Source organism: Cygnus atratus, chromosome 2, assembly GCF_013377495.2.
Source record: "Cygnus atratus isolate AKBS03 ecotype Queensland, Australia chromosome 2, CAtr_DNAZoo_HiC_assembly, whole genome shotgun sequence".
NCBI lineage: Eukaryota > Metazoa > Chordata > Aves > Anseriformes > Anatidae > Cygnus > Cygnus atratus.
In genome coordinates, this window is record NC_066363.1 from 2,742,912 (window position 1) to 2,765,195 (window position 22,284).

Here is a 22,284-nt window from a genome sequence, read left to right on the forward strand (position 1 = left end):
CACTGAAGTCACCAAAGACCATGTATGCAGAACAGGTCATCACCCTTCCCATCCAAGTTAATGTGCTGGGTGAGGGGTCATGTGTCGTTCCCACCAGCTCTGGCGTGCCCACAACCATAGCTGTGGGGTGTGGATGCCCTTTGACAACCTGTAGCAGAGTTTCATGAGCATTTATAATGCAAAATCTGGAATAACATCGTGACCAGTTGTCAGATATGAAGGCAGGGGTGACACATGAGCAAACAGGTACTCAGTGAATTAAAAGCAGTGAGGATAAGAAGTAGAAGCTGGGAGTTGCAAGTTTTCTTGCTTGGCAAAGTTCTGGACCAGACTTGCAATGCAAAAGAGAAGAAGAAACTATAGCAGTGATGTATAGCCCGAGGAAGAGAATGCTTCATCAAAGCAAATATTATCATTTGGCTTGAGACGGGTTAACATAGACAAACCCAGAGACAGAGGTGGAAGCTGGAACCCTACATCTCTCCTGTGAAACCAAACCCACAGCACCTGCCTCTTCTTCCCACTCACTCACAACCCTTTTCAAAGAGCCCTCCACCACCACCTGGGGGTTATGCACACTCTGGGTGCCCATCGTTTTCCTTGCCTGGGAGGGTAAAACCCATGTGCAGTTCAGGCTAAGAAATCATCTCCATAGGAGAGAGCATCTCCGTAGTCTGCACACTTCCAGCTCCACTCACCACGAGGGCTGGCAAGCGTATGACACGGGGCTGGGCGAGAAAACTGCTTCTCTCTAATTAGGTAGGTGGGTGTTATTTGAGCTTAAGAAACCTGGGCAAAATAATGTAAGCACAAGATTAATGAAATTGGCTTGTCTTATGAATACAAATGATGGTTGAGAAAGAGTTTTCTGGAGGTGTTTGGTATCCTTTGCTTCAACAGCAGGTTTTTGTGTGTGTGTGTGTGGTTTTTTTTTTTTTTTTTTAGGTCAGGTAGTTATCTCATGCTGCAACAACTCTGCTACAGTTTTGATTATGGGAGGGATCACGTAGCAACAGCCTGAGGCTTGGCACTACCAACAGCTGTCCACAATTCTGAAATTGTTTTGGGGTCACCAGCTCAAATATCTGTGTGACGCAGTGAGGAACAGAAATTGACATCTCTGCAAGCTTCTTGGTGGGCATCAGAAAACCCACACCATTCTCCCAACCCAGGCTGGACGTTCAGGCAGGATGTTCAGTATAGGCACAGGAGCGTGGGTGGACAGCTGCCCGTGACGAGTAGCCCACTCACACTGGTGGAGCCAAGCTAGACACTGTTTGTGTGAGAGCTTCAGTGGTTTAAATCACAAACAGACACAAGCTATGAGGTTTCTATTCTTGATATTATTACTGTCTAACTCCTGCCTATCACTCGACAGTGATACTGAAGAAGAACTTCCATTTATCTCATTTCTGTGCACTTATATTCACCAAGAGTTCTTCGCTTTATGATGAATATGTCAGATTGCCAGGTGGTCTCCTAGCCAAGTATCCTCCTTGCATGTTCTTGCTCAGCTTCCCCAGTCAATGTGATGACAGTTTCAGTTCAGCAGAATAGAATCATGGAAGTGACCTTAAAGATCACCCAGTTCCACCCCCCTGCCATGGGCAGGGATGCCATCCACTAGATCAAGTTGCCCAGGGCCTCATCCAACCTGGTCTTGAACACCTCCAGGGATGAGGTATCCAAAATTTCTCTGGGCAATAATAGGCTAACTCTCACAACAGCTAAAATGAACCATTATTAGGACATGCACACAGTACAGGGTGAGCTGTAGTTTGAAAGCACTGCGGTGCAGATTTTTTCTTCATTGTTTAAGTACTAGGACACATTTCTCCGTGTCCAGGCCCAAGACCAGGTTAATTTGGGATCGGTCTCTTCTCCCAAATACCAAGTGGTAAGAGGAGAAGAAATGTCCTTAAGTTGCACAAGAGGAGGTTTAGGTTGGATATTAGGAAAAATTTCTTCATTGAAAGGATTGTGAAGTATCAGAATAGGCTGCCCAGGGAAGTGGTTGAGTCACCATCCCTGGAGGTCTTCATAAAATGTGTAGATGTAGAGTTTAGAGACATGGTTTAATGGTGGACTTGGCAGTGCTAGGTCAAAGGTTGGAGTACATGATCTTAGAGGTCTTTTCCAACCTAAATGATTCTGTGATTCTAGGATTCTATGATCATATTTCACAGACTTTTCTTAGCCAAACTGCCATAGCACAGCAGTGTATTGCCATAAGATTTGTGGGTGACAAAGTTCAAGGTCTGCACCCGCTTGGCCAGCAGAGGTGTTCATGGAGGAGCACAGCTATTTCCTTCAGAGAGGGGTGGTGTAGTCCCATTCTTGAGGTCACTGCTCTGGCTGGGTGAGCTGCTAGATTTGTTCATTTGCACACCCTTAGAAGATGTGCTCCGTGCCTTAATGTCCTCACATGCACTCCCCCATGATGGACAAGTACAGACTGAATACAACTTTAGACAAGTGTTCAATATATTTAGCTCCCTTTTCCGCTTGCAAATTGTACGAGAGCTTCAACTATAATCAGAATATCTGTCATCCAGAGCTTATCTCCTGGCTTATAATTGCTTGTAAATCATCCAGTCTGTGTCCCAGGCTTTGCAATTTTCTTATTCCTCTCTGTCTAAATAGGGTTGCAGCCCCATTGCTTCAACAGCTAGCTGTGTCCTCAAGTGCTTGGGATTAGAAAGCAGGAAGAGGATGATTGCTCTCCATTTCACAGGTGGGCAACTGAGGCAGGGGCAGGGCACATGAGCTGCTCTGAAATCATGTTTGTTTTTTTTAAACTCAGACCCTTATTCCTCAGGAACCACAGATCCGGCCTCCAAACCATGCTTTCTCTCACGAGCTATTTATAAAGCGGCTTTTGTTGTGCTCTGGGAGCTGCACAAAACATTTCTGCCTCCCCAACAGGGTGAAACTGAAATCCACAAAAAAAAAAAAAAAAAAAAAAAAAGATTGCCAAAGCTTGCTGGGGGGTGAGCAGCTCTCCTGCAGTTCCACCAGCACCCAAACCCACTCCCTTCTCCAAATTGAGCCTGCAAAGCAAAAACTTCTGCAAGCCAAAAAAATTGCTTAATTGCCTCAAATTGATTCCATGGTTTTATTAAGATATTTGCCCAGCTCTATTATGGTTAATTATTTGTATTACAGTAGACTCTGAGGCCCCAAGCAGAGATCAGGGACCCATTGTGTTAAATACTGTACAAGCACATAATAACAAAATCACTCCTTGCCCCAGATAGCTTACAATTAGGTAGAAAGCTGCAGTGGAAACATACCACAGCTGGTGTGAACACCTTCTGGGAGAGGCTAACATGGATTTCCAAAGCCAAAAGGGACCCTGGTGAGAGCATGGGCTGTTCTCATTTTGCATGCTCGCTGCAGCCCCTCTTTTCTTGCTGAGTGCTGGTGGGAAAAATCAAGGGAGAATATAGCCCAACAGAGGAACCCCCTCCAGCCCTGGGCTTCGTGGTGGGATGGGGGGAAATAGAGGAAAGAAAAAAGGGGAAAAAACAAGTTCCTGTGCAGTTTTTCCTTTTGCTTTTTGTTTCCATGCATCCCTAGGCTCTGGGCTTAGACGCTCAGCTGTGGGAGGTTCATGAGGGAGCTTGTTTCCCTGGGGATTTCCAGCCTCATTCCGCAGACGCAACATGTTCCTCTGTTTAGGTGACTGCTAAGAGGAGCACACAGCTCTCACCCAGCCTCGCAGAGACCCCGCGCCTTCGTCTGCTCCCCAGCCAGGGCAAGAAAGAGGAGCTAAAGCACAAAGGGGAACCCTATGCTTCTCCTTCCCCCTCCTCTTTTTGCATCCCGGGTGCTGCTCAAGCTCCAGGTGCAGCTCAGGGCTGCTCAGGAAGCACCTTGCATTGCCCATCCCTTTCCTGTACTTTTCTCTGTGTTGCAATCCAGGGTTGAGAGGACTTGAAAGACAGCAAACTGTAGGCAAAAAAAATGGGAAAATCCAATTGTTTCCAAACACTAAGCTCAAGCCTCAAGCAGAGCGGGAAGCTCCAGAGATAACTCGGTGTCTCTGTGTGTGTGTGTCTGTGTGTAAAATGGCCTTGCAGAATCCCCCAGCTTTAGCAAGGCTTTGAAAAAGATCTGGGTGGTGATTCAAAATCCAGGTTATGACCTGTGACCTTTGGATGAGAAATTGTTGCCATTTAGGATGTGTTAGGAGGTCCGTCCTTTTCATCAAATGCGTGTTTCTTCTTGCTGCGGGAGGCAATCACACCGGTATATCATTAACTCGCAGAAAAGGAGGCTGTAAAAGAAGTTGATGGGGGACCTTAGCCCACACCCTGCTGGGGTCTGCTCAGAGCACAATATCCCAGCGACCATGAGATTAAGCTAAAGAGAAAAGTGAAAATGCTTTTCACGATTCACACGCCCTTTAGATTGTTTTATTAAACCATTTGAATAGGGATTTCCCTTTCGGCCGACAACGGGGCCCGGCCAATGCATAGTTCTAGGTTGCTATGACTTAGTTGGTGCTGGCTAATCACAAGTGAGGGCAAATTTCATATAAAATATCTGGGGCCATTGTCAACCTAATGCAGCGTGACAGTGCCAGCACAAAGGGGGATTCATTCACCCCAGCAGGTAATAAGGACGATTTGCCATACCAACCAGGCAGTCTCGAGGGGGGCTGTCAAATACGATCAGAGCAGCGAAATGGAGCCTCGCATTCCATTCTCAGGTGGGCGAAGGCAATCCTTTTGTTGGACCATGTTGCTTCTGATAACAGAATACAATTATTTTTTTTTTTCTTCCCCATATCCTATTGACCAGCGGGGCTGTTTTGCATAGTGGTCTTTGGGGCTCGCCTTTTTTTCTTGCCTTTTTTTTTCCAGGCCAGGAGGGACCCCAGTGATCCCTTTAACCTGGAAGGCGCCTCGGAGAATTTCAGCCCAGTCCTTCCCCGCTCCTTTTCCGCCTTCCCCTTTCATTAAGGACTCGGTCCTGCCACAATGAGCGCGGTGTATCTCTGCTAATAACCCCCAATTGGCACACGGCTTCCTTTTGTCTAAAGCCTTCCAGGGACATCAGGCCATTGGGGAGACAAGTGCTCGGGGTAATTCAAGGGGCCGAGAGGAGCGCGCAGTTTCAGGACTCGAGATGGAGATGAAATATTCAGAAGAAGGCATTTAGGGAGGTGGGGGGGATCAGCCGCCCAGCGTTTCACACGTGACCAAGCCAACAGAAAGACAGATAAAATGTGCTTGGGTTGAGCAGGGTAGGTAGGGAGACATACACGGTAACGATTAGATCGACAGAGAGATAGGGCGATAGGGAGAGCGATAGGAGATGTTTGCTTTGCAGGTATCAGACATGGCTTACTGATACCAGGCCATCTTGCTGATTTGCCTATCTTGGGGGTCTGGTTACCTGCGATCACCTGGGGTTATTTTGACAGCAGCTAATTGTCGGGAGCATTCCAGACCCTGACCCGCTCAGGCGGGCAGCGCGCACCAGCCCCGCTCCCGGGCTGTCCACGATCTGCCTCTACCTGTTTAGGATTGCAGGTTGCAGCCCCAGTGTGCTGGGTGCAAGGGCAGCCATAAGCAACCAGAAGAAAAAAAAAAAAAAAAAAAAAAAAACACTGTTCACATGTTTTAGGGGAACTTGGCCTTCAGGATTTTACAAACTGTGTTAATCCAACCTCCTTCAATCCAGCGTTCCCTCTTATCTGTATCGCCTTCATGTTCCCTGGCAGGAATTGCCCATTTAATAATTTCCCTCCAATGATCTGAATCACAGCTAATCTGATCAAATGTCTTTTTAGGGCCTTTCATCTTCCCAGGGATGTGTTGACACTAGCATGCTGGTTCAGAGGAAACAAGAACTCAATCAGAACTTCGTTCAAAACACAGATGGGACCCAAACCTAACCTTTCCTTTAAGATATGCAAAAGTGTGGTTAGCTTCTTGTTATTATGCTTCGCATTTGCATAAGTCTTTGCATTTTGAGGCCTGATTTTTAAAAGGATAAAAAAGTCAAACAAACCCTGGAGCTGGATTTTGATGAGAAACGGCGCAGAATCAGCTGGGCATAGAGTTGGCATGGCTTTTTGGGAAAAAGGGCAGAGACTGTGGTGTCACATACAGCCTAGCATGGGCTGTGGGATCTGCTCCACTCGTGGGTGCTCCAAAGCCCGGCGTGGGAGAGCTGCATTTCTTTCACCCCATTTTGGGGTTAGACCTGAAAGTCTTGATTACCTGCAGCCCCCAAGGACTGGGGTTTTTGCAAAGCAGGCTTCTCTAGACTCAGAGAGAATCCCACTTGGGAAATGCTGCTAACAACTAAGGGACCCAAGATAAACCTAACAAATGCAGCAGGTATTTGGATTTTACCAGCATATGGCTCCAAACCATTCAAATCAGTTGAGACTGTCATCTTACAAAGAAATGGTAGGGGAATGGACTTGGTGATCCTCCTGCATCCCTTTAGATCTGCTGTCATTTAGATTCCTCTTGCCCAAGGGATCCCATGCAATCATGCTCTTCTGGAGAAGACTGATAAGGGTTTGCATGGCTCTAGACACATCATCCCTGTGCAACACAGAGCTGCTCTGCAAAGTCCTAGAGCTACAGCCAAGACCTGCAGCAGCTATAAGCCCAGTCAAGGTGCTGATAAGAAGGCCTACACAGCTCAGCACACCGGCAGGTTGAGGTACTGATGTTTTCCTGCAAGGCCTTATGCAAGAGGAGTGATCCAAGCATGAGCACCACTCCGAGGGTAACCAGACATCATGCAGGGTGAAGAGAAAAGTCTTCTCTTTTGCCCTTCTCCTCCGTAATATTGTAGGCTGAAAGGATACTCAACGATACAGCTGTAGGGTATAAATTGAACTTTCTGTCTCATATGGACAGTTTGTCAGATCTGGTCTGAGGTGTTAGCCAATAGAGAACACCACTTGAATGAATCCCTGAGCGTTTCATTATGTGGCATGAGATATTAATTTTGTGCATTTTTGCAAATGGGGAAACTGAGGAAAGGTTACAGAGTTGCTCGTGTACAGAGAGGGACTTTGTTCAGCATTTGTAACCCACTCGGTGATGCAGTCACAGGGCTCTGATCTTTCTGTAGTCTTCTTGAAGCCTCCAGAGCCATCTCAGAGTAACAACAAGGACTTCAATAGCCACCTTCCTGACTGGCACTAATGTGATTAAGCAGAAAGTCAGAACCAGGGCATTTGGCTACTTGGCACTTAGATTTGGAGGGACACCAAGTAAAGAAATTAAACCTTTAAGCAAGCTCAGGATCTCTTCCTACTGTTTTGACTTTGAAAAACATTTTATAGTCAGTATAAGTTTAGCCAGTATGAATACAGCACATGCTGTTGAATTTGGGAATGTGCTCTGCTTCACCCTCCCTCCAAAAAGCCTGGCTTGCCCCCCTGCTTTTATAATCATAGAATCATAAAATCATAAAATCATTCAGGTTGGAAAAGACCTCTAAGATCATCTAGTCCAACCTAGTACTAAAGTCCACCACTATACCATGCTATTAAGTTCTAAATCAACACATTTCTTGAAGACCTCCAGGGATGGTGATTCAACCACTTCCCTGAGCAACCTACTCCAATGCTGCACAACCGTTTCAGTAAAGAAATTTCACCTAATATCCAGCCTAAACCTCCCCCCTAATCTTTGTGTTGAGCCAAGGCCAATGTCCAAGGCCTCCACTTGCTCCTCAACACCTTTCAAGATGGAAGGTGCATCTTGAAAAACAAGCAGAAGGCTTGGTAAAAGCATCCCCTTTCAGTTAAGGGGATAACTGAGGAGACTTCAGTGGCAGGGCTGGAGAATCTGTTGCAGGACATCAACACATTGAGGTTGGCAGGACTGGTTTGGGGGACATGAATGCTGGAAACAGGGGCCTCTCCGGAGAAAAGCAAAAGGAAGCTTGAAGCTGAGCCAGCCAGCTTATGTAAAACCCTTTCAGTTGGTTTATCTGAGATAGGATCCTCTATTGCTACAATCGGGAGGAATGTAGTGAAACTGAAGCTCGCCTGCCTCCGAGGCTGTGAGAGCCAATATTTTGTTTCCAACGTTCCCAGTATTTTCCCCACAAGCAATGTCAGGCTCACAGCAGCCGTGACACCTCTGTGATCCTCCTCCTCCTCCTTTACTATGGGAACAATGCTTGTTCCCCTCCAGCACTTGGGCAGCAGGCAGCATGGATGGATCTGTGAGCCAACATGTGCCAAGGGGTTCCCTGTTCTCTGCTTTCACCTGGTGCAGTGCCAATATTTAATAGTTCTGATTGGCAAACCATTTGCTTCTTTGTCATCATCATTAAAAAAAAAAAAAAGAGAGAGAGAGCTTTCAAACATTTTTTCACCTTTCCTCCTCCTTCCCCTGGGGAAAAACATGTCCTATGATCTGAGATATGACCCTTCACGTCTTTCCTTATCAGACTTTGAGGAAGGGATTGGTCTAGTGCAAAGAGAGCATCATAAGGTGGGGGACATCATCCCCATGTCCTGAACCCTTGGTTCTTGGCTCGGAGGGACCTGCTGGTTGGCAGGTTTTGCACAGAGGCTGGCTGGGCTGAGAGGACTGGAGAATTTTCTCCTGGTACATGGGGCAAGAAAGGCTGCATTGCTGCAGGTGGTCTTGCCTGTTCTGCACACAGATTTCAGGGCAAGCAGGACATTAATGTTAGTATAAGCCGATATCAATCTCCGCATCTGTTTTTGCAGATCTTGTGAGCTCACCAGTCCTGTTGGATTTCATTTCTGCTGTTCAGAAGGTAGCTGCATTGCTGTATTTGTTGATGTGAGCCTAAAGAAACCCCAGCTCTCCTGAGTGTCACCTTCTTATTAATATCTGATGAGGATATGGCTGAAAGTACCTCTGAGAAGAACTCATCTCATTCAGAGATGAGACCTTGTCCAGCCTTGGCTTCAATGTAGTTGCAAACAAGGAACAGGCAGTGACATTTACTCCATCAGTACTTCAGCTCCTGCATCCAGATTCAAAACATCCATTGGTATTAAACTCTTCTAGCATCCTCTGTCTCCATCCAAAGTTGTACAACATGACCATTTATTCAATCCCTTTTGGTTTAGCTTTTACCATCGAGGTGTTTATGGGTGATGCTCCCCACAAGGGAATGGCACAGCTCTTCTCCCACCTCTAGGTAAGGTTGCTCTCTTGATGGATTTGAGAAGGAACCCATGGCGTGCTGACAGCAGCTGGACAGTCCTCTTGCTACCACAGCCAAACAAAATCCACCTTAGCTTGAGACAAATACTGGGCTTCCAAATCTCTCAAAGCTCACTTCACAAATTCCTCACTGTCTTCCTCCATTGGACAATTCCTTTCTCCCCTGTAGTCCCCATGATGTCTAACCTGCAAGAAGGACCCCCAGCCACAGTAATGAGATGGAGCCATTAGCACAGGCTCCCAGTGTAAGAGGTGGGGCTGTGCTGACTCCAAACACCAGAAACACTAGTCTCTTATTTAGATTAATTTTTTAATCCAGAGTCAATGTAGTGTCAACTGTTGTGCAAATCCGAGCATGAGAGCTGTGGGTTTGTATCCCCTCAGGCCAAGGAGGGAATATAAACCCTTTCTCACACTCCCTGGGTGCATGCCCTACCAGACAAATGTTGGAAAGACTTTACACTTTCCACCCCTCAGAGATGGGTTTCTGAAACAGGTTGCCTGGATGTCTAAAATAGCTGACACAACATGTAGCTTTCTCTACTCTTTTAGCTTTGAAAAACAAAGCAGAGAGAAAGCAGCATGCCTCCTCCCTGCAGTCAGTAGAGCAGATGCCACTTTTTCTCCATGTTACCCTGCTTACTGAAGGACTCTTCCAAGATCACTTAAGTCTATGGTGTCATAACTTCAAGGTATTCAGCCACACCACTGCAGATCCTCTTCTGGTGGGGGCCTAGGGGAAGGATCCTCTGTTCAAGAGCAGGGACGCTAATGATCACTGGGAGGAGTGTCTAAGATCTAGAGACTCTTTCCTTCACTGTCATACATTTCCAGAGGCAATCTGTGACAATTCTATTCTTTTTCATGCTGTTTATAAGTCGTTCATCCCAAAAAGGCACCAGGTCAGTGTTTCACTCAAAGGGCCATATTTTAAAAGGCATGGTGGCTAGGCCCCAGAAGGGGAGTAGAGAGTTGCTGGCATGGGAGGTTTAGCTCCCCAGAGCACAGTGAGCAGCTGTCCTGGAGACATGAAGGTTCCCGGTGCTAAGGAGCTTCCGCACCTTCAGGAAGACCATCCAGAAAAGTGAGGTGCTGAGTGGGAAGCCCTTGGAGCCGGGTCCATCCCCTGGTGCTTGACTACCTGTTCTCCAAGCTGCGGAGGCCTGCTTCCTTCCCTGCAAGATGTGCAGCCCAGAACCACCTCAAGCAAGACACCTTCCTTTCTTGTCTTTCTTTCTAAGATCACAGAGATCTCACTGCTTTCTGTTAAAGAGAAGTCAGCAGAAGCAGCAGTGCCCCCTTTCTTAGAAACGGCCTAGCTCCTCAAGCTGTGATCCAGGACACAAAACTTGCAACTTCAGCTCCTAACACATCTGACAGTGGTTGTGTTGCCCTCTCCCAGGAACTTGCTGTTACCGCCAGACAACCGTGCAGAGAGGAAGGAAAGATTTAGGGTGTCAACAGTAGGGAGAACAGGGCTCAGTGCTACAGTACAAAGGTGGTAAAAATGGACTGTAGGTTTTTTAAGACAAAATGAACCATTGCGTTCAACCTTCTGCTTCATCAGTCTTTCCTGCCTCAGATCAGGGATATCCGCCTGACCTGGGGTTAATCATTTAGTCACTGAGAGAAAGGTTCAGGAAAAATAAGTCACTGTCTGGGCAGCAGAACCCATGAGACCAGGTTTCGTATAATAGACAGTCCAAATATTTATGTGGTTATTCATTTGCCTTCCTCACTCCACATCTTGATGACCCTTTGTTTGGCTCCAACACCTTCTGCCCACAGTTCTGAAGACATCATTGAATTTAGCATTGCAGTCTTCTGGGGAGATAAGCAGGATTGTCCTCGGGTGTACGGATAAGGAAGCAGAAGCACAGACTGACCAAGTCATGTAAGAAAGTTGTGTGAAAGCAGGAAATCAAATCTTAGCTCACCTCATCCTCAGACCTCTGAATTCTCATAATGAAACTGCCCAACCATTTCTCTCTGCATCCTGAAAGAGGGCAGTCAGAGGTGTTCTACATGGACCATTCACTCTCAGCTTCATAGACTGGGCTTCTTAGGAAGCAATTTCCAGAAGTGACCAGTGACTTGGAGAGGTCTCTTTGTGGGGGTACACGTAAAGCATCCCACAAGGCCCTCTGTAAGCCTCAGCACTCTTTTCCCCAATAGGCAACCCAGTCTAAAAGGGTCCAAAATGGGGTACCTTAGAGCCATCCAAGTCTCTAAGCCCTCCAGGGAAACTCGAGAGCAGGCAGGAATTAAACAAGCTGAAGCCAGAGCTTTGGTGACCTTGTGCTGCACTGAAAACAAAATGGTTAAAATGCTCTTAAGTCAACATCTCCATGAGGTATTAGTCCCTATTAACCTTCTCTTGCCAGATGACTTTCCAGAAGCTCTCTTCAAGTCATAACGAGCTGCTTGTCTCCTGCTACCAGAACCACCCAGAGAGGAATGAGGCGACCTGACAAATATACTGCACTTTCCTGTTATCTTTGCTAAGTCTCTTGCATTTTTATATGGCACCTTAATAACCCCTCATTTCCATTACAAGTGCATGCTTTCCTTCTGCTTATCTGTATCTCTATACACTCCTTCTCCATTCCTGCAGCCACACCGCCTCCGGCTACAACCTGGGGAGCTCTCCAGAGCTCAACAGGGTCAGGTCTGCTTAGTAATGGGAGGACAGTCCCATAACTTGGTAGGTGGCAGGACATGATTCACGCAATGGCGCTCCTTCATCTGCGTCAATATTGAACTCGCTGCCTTAAGTTAGGGGTAGGAGAAGTAAACCCAGTGCCCTAATTTCATGCAGTCATTAAAAGATCGGCTGCAACTTTCTCAAGAGACAAACTCCTAACCCCAGTGCCCGGGGCCAGATTTCAGCTTTGCTCTGCCTGCCTACATTCCCCAGGTAGTTACGATCAGATACAATGCTATTTGCTTCCTGTTGTGTGCTGTTAAGTGGTGGCTGCACTCCACCCCAGGGGTGGCTGCATTTCAAAAGCAGGAGAGTGATTACCGCATATACAGGCTGTAAAAGGCATTGGGCTCTTTCTGGGAAGAGGAGAGACAAGTATAATCGGTGCTTCTTAAGGCAAATCCTATCAATACCCTCCTGGAGTTGAAGGCTTTCTGTAAGGGCCAGCACCAGTGGAAAGCTGAGGTAACGGACCTGCAATTTGGGCAGAACTGGGTACCTACAACCAAAGCTGTGCTCCTGTAACCCCACGTTCAGCCATGCCCAAGTCCTGGTAAATGCAGAAGTACTGCAGACCCTCTGCATTGCCCCCTTCTGAGCCCATGGCTGCTGCCGAAGCCTGAGTAGAATCCAGGACCTGTGGGCTCCTAACCCAGGGCCACCCCTCTCAAACCCACACAGAACAAGGCTTTCTGTACCAACACTGTGACTGCAGCTGCTTTCTTTTCAGTCCTAGCATGGTGAGGCCCAGGGGATTTGCAGACACCAGTTCAGTGCCTGCAGCTCCTTCCCAAGTAACCAAAGGCCTGGATCAGGCCTCTCCCGCTGAGCAGAGAAAAAAGGGTGATTCTCGAGCCACGAGAGCTAACCTGCACAAACAATGTGCTTTAGCCACCACAGCTATCGGGCAGAAGGGGTGAAATATCATCATCTTCCTCTCCTGTCTGTGGTATAACATCATATCAAAAGCTTTCAAGATGAGCTAGGCCACAGTTGGAGGAAGTAGGTGTTTCAGCTGTTCTCTGGTAGCTATATCCTCCACCTCTCTGCTGGAGGGTGATGGTATTCGTCCCACCAGCTTATCTGACTGGATGCTATGAGAAGCCTTTGTCTTTCACAAACCCAGGCACTGGCCATCAGTGTCCTCAGAGACACCATGTCAAACCTCCACCCCACAGTTCTGGTTTCTGGATCCCAGCTGGGCTTTAGCAAGAGCAAGAAGCCAAATCCCCAGTCCAGTTAGAACTGGACTCGCCAAGTCATACTCAAAAGCCAAGTTTTCACACAGCTCAGGAGCTGTACGGTCACAGCTGTGGGTAGCTGAGATCCTCGAGGCTGGACAGATGCTGAACAAGGATTTTTCAAAATCACATTGAGGAACTGAGGGTTCCTGTGTTTTCCTTTTTTTGGTTCCAGCCCTCAGTGACTTACTAACCTCACGGTGCACACTGACATCGTGTTCCAGGACATTGCTCATACCTTCGGCTTGTAAGTTCATGCACATTATTTGATTTGCATATTGTTGTGTTTGGTAGTCTTCCCAAAGCAAAGAAGCACTGCAAAAGGTCTTGCTTAAGCCTTCAATCCAGCCGAGACTTCTCTGCAAGCAAGCAGTTTTGATTTCCCCCCAAGAACATGTTGGATTTGGGGCTTGGCATATTAAATTGTCCATGTGTTAGTAAAACCTGGAAGCATCTAGAAGGTAAATATTAAGCCAAAATGCCCAGGGAAAGCTCAGATCAGCAAAATGTGGTCCAATGAAGGTTTTAGAGGATTTATGGAGGTACCTCGTAAGATGATGCAAAGCTCAGTGGAAGTTGGTGAAGCTGCATCAGCTGAAAACTTGACCTGCCTTCTTGGGTCCATTCACTGTACTATCCTAATCATTCAAAAGGCATCAGACAGCACTCTTTCTTGGCTACCTGGTCTATAGGCAAGACCTATAGCTCTTGTGGGTAAGGGTATATGAGGTTAAGGGAGGCAAGTTATCAGAAAAGTTGTCTCCTTAGAACTGTCTCAAACTCAAGGATTTGAGACTAGCAATTTTTGTGATAAAAATGCCATTTTGCTGAAGCCAAAAAACATCGCAGTGGTGTTTTCTGAGGTGTAGTGTTGAACTCCAAGGTCATTTTCAAGTGAGTGAAGAAACAGAATGAGATGAAAATTGGAAGAAAAAAAAAAAAAGTGATAATTTGGTATATTCCCCTTTTTCAAAGTACTTTGGTTTTCATTTCAGCACATTGTGGAAAAAGCATTGGAAACCAGGAAAGCCATACTAACACTGAGCTGCCCTCCTCCTCCCAGCTCTAGCTATGACAAAAGTCTGTGAAGGAAGGTCTCCACAGAGACCAAGACTCATCAGTCTCTAACTATGAAATCTTTTGGCTGATCCCATCCCACATCTGTGGCAATGGGCCGATAAGGAAAGTTCATTCTCAGTCCCCTTAGCAGGAGCCTTCATTAGGCTAGTGAACCAAGCTTTTGGTGCACACAAGTTGCTATATTTTGAACATTGTCCCAAGGTGAGCTTGCCAGGCTAGGAAAATGAAGGTGGAGTGTGGGGACAATATTTAGTTTACATAACAGTCAGGGTAGAGAAGTATCAAAGCATCCTGACATTTTTCCACCTTCCAGCCGTCAGCAGCTCTCCCAGTCAGTGGGTGCTGGTCCCACCATGAAGGGTGACAGCTTGCATTAAGCACAGATTTGCATTCATGGCCCAGCTTCTACACATCCGAAGCCAACGTTGCAGCTCTGTGTATGGCTACTTGGTGCATTGCCAGCAAAGGACTGTATAATATAGTTTGTATGCCCTGAGAAACTCATTTTTCCACTGCTTTTTGTCTTGCCATGGACCCATCCTAAGATCTTAGTAAAAAATGCATTGTTTGACCTCAGTGAGCTTGCATCAAGCCTGGTCCTCTCTGCACAGGAGCTCATTTCCATAAGACAATGTCTGTGGACCACAGAGGAGAGTTTCCTGGCCTTCTGCTATGCCCTCGAGAGAAGGCGTTCACAGCTCTGGTCACAGCCACACATAGCCCTTTCACTGACCACTATTCCTTGATTTCTTTCTTTCACAGCTACCAGAGAATCAGCCTTTGTCCATGCCATTGCCTCTGCTGGAGTGGCTTTCGCAGTGACCAGATCCTGCGCTGAGGGCTCGGCCACCATCTGCGGCTGTGACACTCGCCACAAAGGCTCTCCAGGGGAAGGCTGGAAATGGGGAGGCTGCAGCGAGGACGTGGAGTTTGGGAGCATGGTGTCTCGGGAGTTTGCTGATGCCCGGGAGAACAGACCAGATGCTCGGTCAGCCATGAACAGGCACAACAACGAAGCTGGAAGGACCGTAAGGACATTTATTTTCACTTTCTTGATCTCCTTTACTGATTTCTTACCTGCCACATTAGAAACCTGCACTGAACATCCAGAGGGAACTGAGGGAATAATCATACCTAATCTGGGATGGTTTACATTCTGAAGTGGTGATACAAGCCCGACAAAAGTTCCTTCAGGGAGGTGGTCAGTGGTTCTCTATGCCTAGTCTATGGAAGCTAAAAGTAAATTCACCCACTCAGTAAATGCCTACCTTGGAGTCAGTTGTACAGACGTCTCTGTAGTGAATGGATGAAAACAGGCAGTGCTAGGGTGGAATTTCATCTCAGATGAAAGTAGACATTTGAAATATCTCAGCTGAATGATGCCTGTCTCTCTCCCCAGCTTCAGGAGGGAGAGCTCTGAAATGTCTGTACTGTAGGCATCTGAAATTAAGAGAGATGGGCCACAGTTTATGGGCAAGATTCAGCTGGTTAAGTGAAGGCATTTAAGTATAACCTGAGAAAGGTATTCTGAAGCATCCAGCTTGTCTGTGGGTAGCTACTGGGAAAGACTGTGGGTTTGCAGGTCCTCTGCCCCCCTTGATCTGATGCCTTGGACACCCATGGAGCTCACAAATGGCATTAGGTACTTGTGTTTAGGCAACTGAATCCAAGTCTGAGTGCAACTGTCAGGCAGGCAATGTTCAACCAGGCCTACCTATGAAAGGACTTTGCTGTCTAAAGTGAGATTTAGGTACCCAAATGTACAACTGCAGACCTATTGCTTTATACTATGGACCTATAAAATCTACAGACATCTCAGCTTGTGCCCCAGAAGTCCTCAGCATTTGTACCACTCTGGACACATTGTCTAGAGAGTCCCATCAGGACGGAGAAGGCTGAATCACTGGTGTCCATGGGGTGAGATCCTGCAGGATCCCTTGCAGAGAGCCCAGTGGTTTGGGGTCCTTTCCCCTGTGACCACCACCCTGCCCTGTAGACTTGAGAGTAAGGAAGAGCAGGGAAGCATTTCCCACCGTCCCTCTTCTCAATGATTTCTTTCCCAGAGAGTATTTAAAGAAAATGAGTGAGAATGTGACTCTGATGCCTCCTGATTAAACATTGACCATACCACAAAGCCAACTAGTGTGTTTTCACTTCAGACTCAAAAAGTATGTAAGTATATACTCAAAAAGTATTTAAGGGAACTGAAAGTACTAAGTCTTGTCCTCATCACAGTGACTGACTCACAAGCAGTGAATTTTCTTTGTAAGGTGGGAAAATCCCAATAACAGGACATTCTCTTTTTCATCTCAAGAATACCCCATAAATGCCTGAAGAACTTAATCTATGGGAAACAATTTGTGAAATTAAATCACAAAGCTCTTGCTAATGGAGGCCATTCCACAGCACCTGTAAGATAACAGCTTTTTTTCCTCATGCAGCAAACTTGAATTAGTTCATCCTTCAGTGGAAGAAACAATACCTCACTGCAATCAAAAGAGGTTAATGTGGTCTTGTTCTCTCAGGAGCAGACCTTACATGTGCCTAGGAGGACTGTGCCATGAGCCATAACAAAGCAAGCACAGTTGCACAGGGCTAGGAAACCTCTGTCCTTACTAGGACTTTAGTGTGAGCTTCTCAGGTGGCCAAACCCCTGTTATCCCACCTCACACCACAGGACAGCTGGTCTGAAATAGGGAGTACAATCTTTCAAAATAAAATACCACCAGAAACAAAACTTGTCCACAATGAAGATGAATACAAGAAATAATGTGGTTTCCTCAAGCAATAGCCCAAATTATTCCAGGTACCTCAAAGTGCATTGCTGGTGGTAGTTACTGGGAGAGCTAATGAGATAAAGAGGACTGTGGAGAAGCTGTGGAAAGGAGGGATTTGCCTTAAAGTGAGAATCCTTGGAAAAATGGAACTGTGAACAAACATTGCTGTGATCTCAGGCTTAGACAGGGTGTTGGCATTGGGTTATTTTTGGACATTTTACAAATTTCAAAAAGTAGGGAGCAAATGTCCCATCTGAAATCCTTTGTTTTATAAAGCACTAGTGTTTGTTATTCTCACCATGCCAGCACTCATGGAGTAGCTGTTCCAGGCCTCCATGCTCAAGTGTTTCCAGCTAAACCTGAGCCATAGGCAATGTTTCATGTTATGAACTCAAACCCTACCACCAGGCCAGAAGCTTTGATTAAGTTCAGCATGATTATATGAACCAAACATTTTGTGGTTCTCTCTCATCGCTAATTACAACCTCCTTTGCGGCGTGTGATACTCCGTAAATAACACAGGAAAGCACCTGGTGAACATCAAGGTGCTGATTCATGGCAAATCTTTTGGACTCAGGCTGGCACTAGTCTGTTCACGTACCCTGAAATTTGCTGATCAGTCTGAAAATGCAGATTATCAAGTAAGTTGCATAAGGCTTGTCTCCCACCTCAGAATACTGGAGGGCAACACCTCTAAAAACCTTTAGAATAATTTCATGAGTAGTGAGAGCACACAGCAAACCTCTAAGCTCAACAATCACCTTTCCATTTACTCAAGGACAGTTCTTTATGTTGAAGTCTGAGGCTTTCAAAATCAGAATTTGGGCTCCTATTTTTTCTTTGAAATGTTTTTAAAAACACCGTGTGTTTGGCTTAAAAATAAAAAATAAATTACTTTTCAGGTTTCTGAACATAGCCTAGAGGCTAGAACATTGTTTGCTTAAGTAAACATGAAAACATACATAAAAGACGGAACTCTGGGCTGGATGCTCAGGCCATTTCTCATTTATTTAATTTCCAGTGGAATAGCTATATATTCCACTTATGAAAACATTTGTTTTAGTAGGTTTCTGTCTTCTTTGCTTTTCTGCCTAGGTGCATCTGAATTGTATTCTTAGGTGACAATACTGCAATACTCACACATGAACATCGATAAGATAAAAATTAGAGTGTACAGATCACTTCAGCCCTTAGTGAAAACACTCAATAGATGCTTAAAGTTGGGGTGGAAATCAGAGATAGCCACTGAAAATAATAAAGTTGTGAAAGTTTTATTTGCCTCAGACCCAGTATCTGTGCAGTGCACTGACTGAGGGATAAGGTGATTCTTGTTCACAAGTGTGCAAGTATAACTATGAAAACACTCCAAGTTCTTTAGGAAATCCTGGCTAAATAGCAAAATGATTTGTGTTTTGATTACAGACTAACGTCTTCCCTCTTCTTTGCCTTTCCTCTCCTTCTCTTTTCCAGTCCATCATTGAGCTCATGCATCTGAAGTGCAAATGTCATGGCCTCTCAGGCAGCTGCGAAGTGAAGACCTGCTGGTGGTCTCAGCCAGACTTCAGGGTCATCGGTGACTACCTCAAGGACAAGTACGATAGTGCTTCTGAAATGGTGGTGGAAAAACATCGGGAATCCCGTGGCTGGGTCGAGACCCTCAGGCCCAAATACAATTTCTTCAAGGCTCCAACTGAGAAGGACCTGGTTTACTACGAGAACTCACCAAACTTTTGTGAGCCCAACCCTGAGACAGGTTCCTTCGGGACCCGTGACAGGATCTGTAATGTCACTTCCCACGGGATTGACGGTTGCGATCTTTTGTGCTGCGGCCGTGGGCACAACACGAGGACTGAGAAACGGAAAGAGAAGTGCCACTGTATCTTTCACTGGTGCTGCTATGTCCGTTGCCAGGAGTGCATACGAGTCTACGATGTCCACACATGCAAATAAAGTGGGCAAAACCCTCTGCTGGGCTCCAAGTGGAGAAACAGATTTGAGCCTACTTCCTCTGAGGTTGCAGACATGAGAGAAGTCTACTTTTTGATATTAAAAGAATAAAAAAAAATAAAGGCTAAAACTGGTTGGATAGAATAGGTCTAATGACTTCTGGGCTATCCCGAGGTACATCTGGCAGTCACACAAGTTACGCCACAATGATGCATCCTATAGGAGACAGCGGCTTTTTAACTAGCTGACGACACAGAGCTGGAAAGAAGAGCATCAGCAAAAGCATGGATTTGCTCTGCTCTCGCCCACTTGAAGTGACTTGTGTGATTAAGTGTCCTTTGAAAGACTTGCATCTTCCTATGTATCTCCTTTTCCCTCAGCCAGGGAGAGGCTGTGTTGGACAGCAGCACTAAGCTTTCTGAGATCTATCTACATACCCAAATGGCCAGACTCTGTGCATAATATGAGCAACAACAACAGCAGCAAAAGAAATAAAAGCAGATAAGTTAATGATTTTTTTTAAAAAATGCAGATTTTCCTTTGCTTTTGCCCTGGAACCACAGAAGTCTACAAATATATTATAGAGCTGTAGAGTGGACAGGCTCTTCACATGAACTTTTTAGCATAGTAGCTTCTGCCAGATTCGACATAGGATGCAGTGACACCTATAGAGTGGGAGGGAGGGAGAAGGAAAGGGAAAAGGAGAGAAAGAGAGAGGACTGCGGATGGTTTCCTGCAAATGCCCTGTTGGCACACAGGTGATGTGCATGGTACAAAAAATTTCAGTGCCTGGTAAGTGAAGTGAAGAGGACTCGATCTGTGCATTGAGAAGGAGACAGTCCCATAATGGACGTGGTGCTCCAGCTGTGGCTCAGCCAACGAGTCTTCCTCGGAAAAAACAAGCGGTGCAGGGTGATTCTCCTCGGGCAGCTGGGAGTGGGATTGGGATATCTGACTCCTGAGCACCCCAGCTTGTTCCAGTAGAGGAGGAGAGGGAAAGTGTTTATTCCTCCCACCTCATTACAGAACATCATCACCAACAGTGGAAAGTGCACTTAGTCCATCCAACCTCCGCACCCCATGCAGGCTTCCCCCGGGCACTTAGCAAAACCCTTAGACCACAAGTCTGTCAGGAACATGACTCTGAAGGACTGTTTGTCACCCAGTAATTTACATGATGGTGAGCCAACCCTCACGCCCCGCAAGTTGGAACAGTTTCAGACTCTAGACAAATTTGGTTCCTCACCTAATTTCTACAGCCATTCCCATATCTAAAAGTGGCCCAGATTAAAATGCATGGAATCCAGACTCTGAATGAGCCCAGAGGTTGGACACAGAGCCAAATCCCAACTGTGCAGTGCTGCCCTGTCTCCGCTGTTCACTTCCAACTGCCCTTCTTTGCACACTGCTCTACTTCGGGTATCAGATCAGGATTGCCAGTTTACAGAAACACCTCTCACTTCTTCTGCAGGCATCAAGGCTTCCTACAGCCATGTGGGTATCAGGCGTGAATCTCAGCCTATCGCCTTGGTATTTACAGCACTGTAATTCTGCTCTTTGCTTGAGTTATTTGTGGTCAATACCGGCATAAAAGAGTGGTGAATCAAGCATGGAGTCGTAGCCTGTTTAGCCTCTGATGCAGTTGCCCTACGAACTCTTTGACTTACTCATACCCTTGAGTTCCTATCTTGGGAAAGGGACTAAGGATTGACATTTTTTCTTTCCTTTCATTGAGGGAGGGAGACGGGTTGTGATCTAACTCCCAGCGACCCATAAGAGTCTTTTCATGGAGAGCATGGCAATGTAATGATGGTTGTTAGCTAGTTCACACCTGGATATCTGTGTAGAGAAATCAGAGGGCTCTTCTCTCCCAACAAGTCAGCTTATTCCCTTATTCCCGGAACAGAAAGAGAGAGTATGCAGAAGAGACAGGGAGCGAATAGAACTTAATCCCATCAGAGAGAAAACAGGGGAAATGATGCCTCCAAAGGTTGACTCCATGAGTCATGGCGTCTCCCGGGACTACTCCTAGGCTGGTACAGTTTATGCATCACCCTATGTCTCAGGGCTGTGCCCAAGGACACAAGGAAGGTTTGCATATTGATGGAGGCACTTCTGTTAATGCTCTGCAAAAAAGCTGCAATGAAATGAGAGGAGAGATACAGGAGGGAGGGAAGGAGAGAATGAAAGATCAAGAGAGACAAAGAAAGAAATGGGGAGAAAACCGATTGATCTGTACATGTAAATATTGTGTGCAGTGGGTGATCACACATCAGCTGATGGAAAGCAATAGGTCACTAAAAATTGAGACAAAGATGAACCAATGAATAGAAATATGGCTGATTTTTACAATACTGTCTTGGTGAAAAGGAAAATCTGATCATTATAGCAAATAGAGAAGGAGGCCACTGCAGGGGAAAATTGCCACAGTAACCAATATTCAAACACAAGCTGTCAAGAAAGAAAACACTAAAGGAAAAGACATAGAATGTGGAAGGCATTAATTGAAAAAAAAATAGACAAGGGAAGTTAAGTCTGGTTTACTTAATATAATGTAGTGCTAGCAGTCACAGTGAGAGATGTTAGACATGTCATGTCAAGGACTTGTGTCAGTGATTTCTGCCCCAAGAGTGAGGATGCAAATCACTGCAGATCATGTTCTGTGTCGGTCCATTGACTTCAGCAGGACCACACCCGCAACTAATTTTACCCTGATATCTTTAAACAGTGATTTCAAACTCCTTGTTTTACAACATGCCAGTGAAGAAATGGGTTGAAGGATTTGGCTTCCTTGCATGGGGGAGTTGAATTTTAACCCCAGCTTATCCACAGCATGCTAACATTCACAATTTCTGCATTTTCACGAGAACCAAGCTCAATATCACTAGCATGTGAAGCTCTTTGAGAAGCATGGAAACAACAACAACTAGGCATCTCCTGAGCAATTGCTTCTTAAGGTGAACAAATAGATTTTGACTGCAGCAGTAGAATTTATTTCTACTCTCTACTTTTCTACTAGGATCAATGGCAAGACACAAATAAGTGCAGAATGTGATTCATCATAGCCTAGGATGGTATCTAAGCTAGGTTTGGTAAATTGCCTTCTGGAGGAACCTCTGTCTTTCCTGGAGGAAAGCTTTAGCTGATGAGCTCATACTAGATGATGAACTTTCAGACTGGGTACAGTCTGATGATGTGAAGTCCACCATGAGTCAAGAAGGTGAAGCTACAATCTGATTATCAGCTGAAATGGGCTGGAAATTGTACTCCTTCATTCAAAACTGGAGTCAGGCTCAGTGCTTGGAGACTTCCAGCCCATTCAAGGGATTTTTAACAAAACCTATGCA

At 45.9% G+C, this 22,284-nt stretch overlaps 1 protein-coding gene across 1 annotated transcript in view; it reads left to right on the forward strand.

The window, feature by feature from the left end:
• The window catches only part of WNT3A (Wnt family member 3A), an 84,621-nt gene extending 65,681 nt beyond the window's left edge, over window positions 1-18,940 (forward strand). Inside the window, exons 3-4 of the mRNA XM_035554385.1 lie at window positions 14,976-15,241; window positions 18,461-18,940. Of these exons, the coding sequence (XP_035410278.1) occupies window positions 14,976-15,241; window positions 18,461-18,940 (746 nt within the window). The remainder of the gene's footprint in view (window positions 1-14,975; window positions 15,242-18,460) is intronic.
• The last annotated feature ends 3,344 nt before the right edge of the window (window positions 18,941-22,284 follow it).